The 7337-nt window shown below is 34.8% G+C and overlaps 2 protein-coding genes across 2 annotated transcripts; one reads left to right on the top strand and one right to left on the bottom strand.

Annotated features, from left to right (window-relative positions):
- Positions 1 to 364: 364 nt before the first annotated feature.
- LOC139856281 (mannan endo-1,4-beta-mannosidase 2-like) lies at positions 365 to 5633 on the top strand. Its single transcript, XM_071845468.1, has 5 exons — positions 365 to 1091; positions 2244 to 2441; positions 4433 to 4555; positions 4789 to 5000; positions 5196 to 5633. The coding sequence occupies exons 1-5, from the start codon at positions 708 to 710 to the stop codon at positions 5602 to 5604; spliced, it is 1326 nt and encodes a 441-aa protein (XP_071701569.1). The 5' UTR covers positions 365 to 707; the 3' UTR covers positions 5605 to 5633.
- Positions 5634 to 5936: 303 nt separating this feature from the next.
- Positions 5937 to 6659, bottom strand: LOC139902712 (uncharacterized). Its single transcript, XM_071885338.1, has one exon. It carries the CDS (start codon positions 6609 to 6611, stop codon positions 5937 to 5939), a length of 675 nt encoding a protein of 224 aa, XP_071741439.1. The 5' UTR covers positions 6612 to 6659.
- Positions 6660 to 7337: the final 678 nt, after the last annotated feature.

The raw sequence follows: 7337 nt of genomic DNA, 5'->3' as shown, positions 1-7337 counted from the left end.
GAAAAAACAATTTTCAAAAGTAGGATCGGTTTCTTTTTCTTTTTCGCCTTGTGATGACTTCATTAACAATCATAACTCCATCTAAAAGGAGCCATGAGGGGACAAAACCGTTTTGATTTTCACTTATAATAGAGGGAATGATCAACTTTAGTCTATTAGCGATTGTTTTTATTAATATCTTGTACGGAGCGTTAATCAAACTAATGGGACGAAGTTGATCAATCGTCTTTGCCGAATTGTTTTTAGATATTTCATTTAGGAACATGTTTGGTACTCTTCGCGTCTAGTTTTCTTTTCTTGATATCTCTGCATTAACTTTTATATAGCCACTTTTTTTTCTCTCTCTCTCTCCAAACAAAAAGAAAATCAAGAATCGCTCATACGATAATCACACACAAAAAGCCACTCAAGTTTAGTGTTCAATGTCATTTTTTATTGCATATAATTACATATTACATGAATATAATACACACAATTAATAATAATATTGCACTAGTTTACATTGAATTCTGTTTTTCAGTCAAATCTTTAAAAAAGGGGATCTGAGTATCTTTAAATACCTTGCTTTTTCATCTGGGTTTCCAAAGATTTTGGGTGTAAAACACAGAAAACACATAAAGATCCAAATCAAATCACAAAACCAGATTAGGGTTAGTTTTCCACACATTCTTGATTTATAAAGTTGAAATCTTTTTTCAAGAAAATCGATGGTTAAATCAGCGGGATATAAAATGGTGGGTGGGAATGGTGTGTTCTTTCCAATACTCGGATTTGCTTCAATCATCGCTTTTATTTATTTATCTTTTGGTGATTTATTGTCTGTTAGATACAAAAATGAAATAAATTTGAGTTTTGTGGAGAGAAACGGGACTAATTTTGTTGTGGATGGTAAATTGTTTTATATAAATGGTTGGAATTCGTATTGGTTTATGGATCATGCTGTACATGTTGATAGCCGTCCAAGAATTAGGGCAATGCTTCAAGCTGCTGCTAAAATGGGTTTAACTGTTTGTAGAAGTTGGGCTTTTAATGATGGTGATTATAATGCTCTCCAAATTACACCAGGACAATTTGATGAAAATACGTTTAAGGTATTTCAAATTTAATAAATTTAATCTGTTTTTATTTTTGCATATGTTTATGTTTTTCATCATTTTTTGTTATGGACCACTTATGGCATATGCTTTGTGTTCTTAGCTTGGTGCTTTAGTAAGCCTATTTTGAGTGGAGCTATCGAAAACTATATAATAGTCAATAAATTTATTCTTAACAGCTCACCATATAGCTTATTTAAGTCTCTAAGGTTAAATTGGTTAGCTCGTAATTTAGTTTATCGGCTTTTTCGTAGTCCAGTAAGCCGGTAAAATTAGCTTACCCAAACACAGTCTCTACATTAAGATCTTTCTGTGTTATGATGAAATTAAACGAATTATTACTGAAAGTTGTAAAGTTTAGGTTTGTTAAAGCAACTTACTCATGCCTGATCATGTGGAAAAGTTGTTACTTTTAGCAAATATCATTTGCCTTAGAAAATTAAGAAAGAAAGTAGCCTAATTTAAGATCAATCATTGGTTTTACTTCATGCATAATTATGTTAAAGGTGTTATCTCAATTTATAATTATGAAAGATCACTAAAGTTAATTATGTTGTTTAATTTCTTGATGATCTCAGTCTTGTGTTTTTTTCCTCAAACCCTAAATTTAGTTGTGTTAGTTGGAACATTTCGTAAAGGTAGGTGTTGGATGATGAAACTGAAATATTAAATCATCCAAAATTCATCATATTTTTTTGTCCTGTAAAGCCTTCCAAATTTAGTAACACTAAATTAAAACCACTTAGTGTCTTCTGGCTTTCGGCCTCATCTTAAGGTATTTATTTTGTATTTTGTGTGATGTCACGTTGATGATTGCGTTCTCTGTTTTTGTTCTTATGAAGTGTTTTTTACTTGGACAAAATATATGTAGTAGGAAGCAATTAATCATGTCAGTTAAAGAATAATATATCTGAAAATTCTTACACAAAAATCCGTCTTCCGAACTAGTTCGTCAAATCATATGGCTAACTTTTCATTTATAAAAATCGTGAAAGAGTAAACCCTCAAATTTGAGTTCTTAGCTTTGTGCTTTACATTAATGGTGTTAACTTGATACTTGTTATAGAGACAACTACTAGCTATGCCCTTTTTACAACTATTTTTATTGGAATTTAATGCAACTAATTGGATATGATGATGTCATGGTAGGCGTTGGATTATGTCATAGCCGAAGCGCGAGAAGTTGGGATAAGGCTTCTACTGAGCTTAGTAAATAATTTGGATGCATACGGTGGCAAGACTCAATATGTCAAATGGGCATGGACTGAAGGTGTTGGCTTGAGCCCCTCTAATGACTCATTCTTCTACGATCCATCAATTCGCATCTATTTCAAAAACTATGTCAAGGTACCATTATATTTTTCTCTGGTCTACAATACAACAACAACAATGCCCAATCCCACGAATGTAGGGTATGGGGAGGTGTAGTGTAGACAATCATTCCTCGAACCCTAGATTAGAAGGAAGTCCCTACTCCACCCGCGGGTATAGAACCCGTGACTAGATAAGATCGTCCCTCCCTCTACTCGAGAGCCAAGAGATTGCTTCCTAAAGGACCTCCGGCCAGGAATGCTCCTTAAAACGAAAATGTGCGGGCATACGTACTTGTAAGAGTTATGTGCGCCTAGAAAGATGCAACCATACAAAGTAGCCATAAAAGAAAACACATATAGCAGTAATGCACAACAGTATGACAGATAGCATGGATAATATAATGCGCAGAAATGTGTAAATCCAAGTAGACATGCAAACAATCAAAATACACAACCACACATCCAAACATACACACACACACTCTCTCACACCCACACACATATATATGTATATATTTATATATATACTCTCACACACACATAAGCATGTATAAATACCTATACCTACACATGTATACATATAGAGACATTCATAGTTATATATACCTAAGTACAGTTACAGGCATGCATATATACACTTAGATACATGCACTTAGATACATACATACATATACAGATACACATATACACGGGAACCTATATATAACCTAAATAACTACACATAGATACAGAGGCAGATACATGTATACATATAGACATAGGTACAAAAACGTATACGTAGATACATATACAGACCATCAAATAACCCGTACATACGACGGAGAAATATATGCAGGCAAAATCAGATACCATGTAGAGGGATATATATATATATATATATATATATATATATATATATATATATATATATAAAGTGAAGCTATATAATATATGGTTATAATTATATAAGTGGTGGTAAAATAAATATAGAATACACTTTGGGAAAAAAAAAATAAAAAAAATAATAATAAATATATAGTTGTAGCACCTATATTTTAGTTCTAATATGCCTAAAAAATAAAGGAATCTTACTCAATTATACTAATTCTACTCCTTCACAGGCTCCTATCAGAAGTCATGTCCTCCGTCAGTAGAAGCTGTTTTATGTCTCGCCTCAATCTATCCTCCAACCTACGTTTGGGTCTACCCCTTCTCCTTACGCCCCCCAACAACGGGGGTCTCGACTCTCCTAACCGGGGCTAAGAGTGGGCGCCTCATAACATGCTCAAACCATCTAACTCGTCCTTCCCTCAGCTTGTTGGTTATGTTCTCCACTTCCAAGTTTTCCCTAAAAACTCCATTTGGTATCATATCTAGCATGGTCTTACCACACGTCTACCTAAGCATCCTCATTTCTGCCACCTCCATCCTCCTCTCTGGTCTACAATACCTTATGATTTATAAATACTTGTAAATTTTTGCTTGATATAAATTTGTGTGAAGGGGTGCTAGTGTGACTACTAGCGTAAACATCGTATTATTACAATACCTTAATGATTTATAATACTTGTAATCATCGTTTTAAAACAGGCAAACATCGTATTATGAAGATTCTAGCGACACTAACAGGGGAGATTGTAGGGCTTATGGCGTGGGGTCGTATGACCTCACTAGTGTGAAAATTTTCGATACAATGTACTATTCAGGACACCAGTAAATCTAACTATAGGACACCATATATTTTTAAATTTTTTTATGGTTTTCTAAGGTAAAAAAACCACTAAAGTACCCTTCAAATATAATTAGCTTTGGAAAAAAAAATTGGGACCCCCTTTGGGTTTCTTCCTGGATTCGCGCCACTGGACACTAGTATACACTACTTTTGTTACAACTGATCATCTAATTCTGATTATTCAAAGTCGCATAATCACTTTCACGATGCACATCCAAACACCCCCTATCGGTTGAACGATTAGTTAAGCTTCAAGTGATTAATATAAACGATCACAACGCATCGCTTAGCTGTTATTCTTTTTAATGTCGCAGACTATATTAACCAGGAAGAATACAATCACGGGACTTCAGTACAGAGATGACCCTACCATCTTTGGCTGGGAGCTGATCAACGAACCACGGTGCATCACTGATCCTTCCGGTGACACGTTACAAGTAAACCTTTGTCTCTCAAGTTTTAATCGCAATTGCGTGCACAGATTAGAGTGATTTAAAGAAACTAAACATGAACTTAAAAGTGGCAATATGGGTGGGCTGGATCGGGTTGGTAGACGTTTAAAAGTATTCAGATCAAAATGAGACACTCAAACAATCTGATAAAAGGGGCTGGTTTTGGTATTTGTGTTTCTGTATAATATTCAGGAAATTATGGTTTCTGTAAATTACAGGACTGGATTGAAGAATTGTCTGCCTTTATAAAAACTGTTGACAATAAACATCTATTAACGGTTGGTCTGGAAGGATTTTATGGCCGTAAAAGTCCCAAGAGAAAGACAGTTAATCCAGAATTTTGGGCCGCTGATATGGGAGTTGATTTTATTCGCAACTCTGCACCCTCAGCTATTGACTTTGCCTCGGTTCATATTTACCCTGACCAATGGTAACTATATCATTACCTTCATTAAGAATTTGGTTCATGTTTATATTATATAAATGTTGTAATTGTAATGAAAATTGAAGAGTTAAAGTACTTGTTCATTGTCGTTAGGTCAATACAGAAATTTCATTATCAATTGTGTATCATGTTGAAGCATTCCATTTTCTATACTTAATGAAAATGAACGTTTTTGTGCAGGTTTAAAAGAAAAAGTCTCAAGGGAAAGCTAAAATTTGTGGCAGATTGGATGCATTCTCACATCGAAGACGCAGAACAAGTGCTCAATAAGCCCGTGATGTTTACTGAATTCGGGTTGTCTGATCTAAACAAAGGCTTTGACCCTTCACAACGTGACGAATTCTACAAAGTCGTATTCGATGTCATATATGAATCTGCAAAGAAAAAAGGGGGAGGTGGCGGGTCGTTTGCGTGGCAGTACTTGGTAGAAGGAATGGAAGAATTTAACGATGATTTCGGTATAGTTCCATGGAAGAGACCTGAAATGTATCGAATCATAAACCAACATACTTGCAGATTAGCAAAAATACATGGGGCGTATAAACCAGTTACAGGAAATATGAACAGGATTTGTAATGGTAGATGGTGACTGAAACTAACTTACATTATTAGTATGAGACTGAATCACTGAAATAATAGAGTATACTTATTTGACATTGTTAGATTTTGATCAAGTAACAATTATAGCAACTGTGTCCAGTTCAATTTTCATAGAGCTTGATTATTACACGAAAACATACAAACTTTCAACATAATTACAATCATAAACTAGATAAGTAATAATAGTGACAATTTCAATAAAACCAAATAGCCATTGCTTCAGTAAGAGAGTTAAAATCATGAATCCAGATATACTAAAACTACTGACATTTCATCGAACACTTAAAAAAAAAAAAAAAAAAAAAAAAAAAACTTTTCTACTTAACCACGCTTTGTTAATCTCGGCGAGCTTCTAGAAGGCGACACGTCATCATTTTCAACATCACCAATCTTCCTCAACCTCTTCTTCCCCTTCACAAGGCTCACCTCACTTCCAACTTTTCGATCCCGAGTCCTCGACGCAATCGTCTCAATTTCACCCCCTTTCCTATCAGTTGCAACGAGATCAAACTCATCTGACAACTTCCTTACAGGCCACTTCCTTAAAACAACACTCTCCTCATTACTTTCATCGTCTTCATCAACTAAACCGACATATCGTCTTTTTCGCTTTATCGCAATCGGTGCAGGTGGCGCCGACGGACTATGATCCACCGCTCTCGTCCTTTTACCCAATCTTTCAGCTGATTTCATGTTCAATTTTGAAACAAGTTTTTTATTTTTAGTTTTAGGGCTTAGGGTTTCTTTTTGTTTAATTGATTTCTCGATTTGGTTTCGAAGCTTATCAACGTTTCCTTCGATACGGCCTTGAAGACGGTGACGATGAAAGGATAAACCGCCCATCGACCAATGAGCTTCTTCTGCCCACGACATTAACGGATCAAGTACTGGAACAGGCGGGTCGACCCGATTGGAATTGTATTTGATGTCGGTGTAGAATCGGGGTCTCGGAAGACTGCTGCCGTAAAATTTTCCGGGACCTAATGATACCACCATTGCTGTAGAGCAAATTATAAAAGTAAAATATCAATATAAATTAGAAGTATGAACAATTGGGGAATTTAGGGCTTGAAAGTGAAGGGGAATGAGGTTAGGATTTTATAGATGATGCTGATTTCGCGGGAGATTAGGCGGGAATTAGATATTGCGCGGGAAGTGTAGTTTTTTCGGCGGGACTAATAAAATATTTTGGGCTGGGAAAATAATTGTTATTACTTGGAATGGAGTTTCTAATTTTCTATAATTGAAAAAATATACTGTATGATTTTTCTATTGATCGATATTATTAAATCAAAACAAATGAACTTATAACTTCGTGATACTCGTTTTAGAAGTTGGTGGTAAAAATCCTTGCTCATCATGTAAAAAGTCTTTGTCAAAATGGACGCAAACTCGAGTGTCACTCTTGACAAAGATTTGCAACTTTTGAAAAAGTGAAATAATACTCGATCTTATCACATGAAGAATACTCGGTGAAAGTGTGAAAGTATTCTAAAGACATCAAACTTTTACAGTATATATTTGGAGGGTTTTCAAAAGAAATACTCCGTACAAGATTAGTGTCGCCCAGATCTACACTTAAAAAGAAAACAATGACAAAAGTCAATATATAAGCACTATTTACAATACTTTTATGTATGTTAATGACAACGCTAAAAGTTATCGTTAAAAAATATTTAAAATACTAGTATTTCATAGTATGATATTACTCAATACTCTGTT

This window comes from Rutidosis leptorrhynchoides, chromosome 1 (genome assembly GCF_046630445.1).
Source record: "Rutidosis leptorrhynchoides isolate AG116_Rl617_1_P2 chromosome 1, CSIRO_AGI_Rlap_v1, whole genome shotgun sequence".
NCBI classification, from domain to species: Eukaryota; Viridiplantae; Streptophyta; class Magnoliopsida; order Asterales; family Asteraceae; genus Rutidosis; species Rutidosis leptorrhynchoides.
The sequence above is the reverse complement of the archived record's forward strand: the minus strand, read 5'-3'. Positions and strand labels throughout refer to the sequence as shown.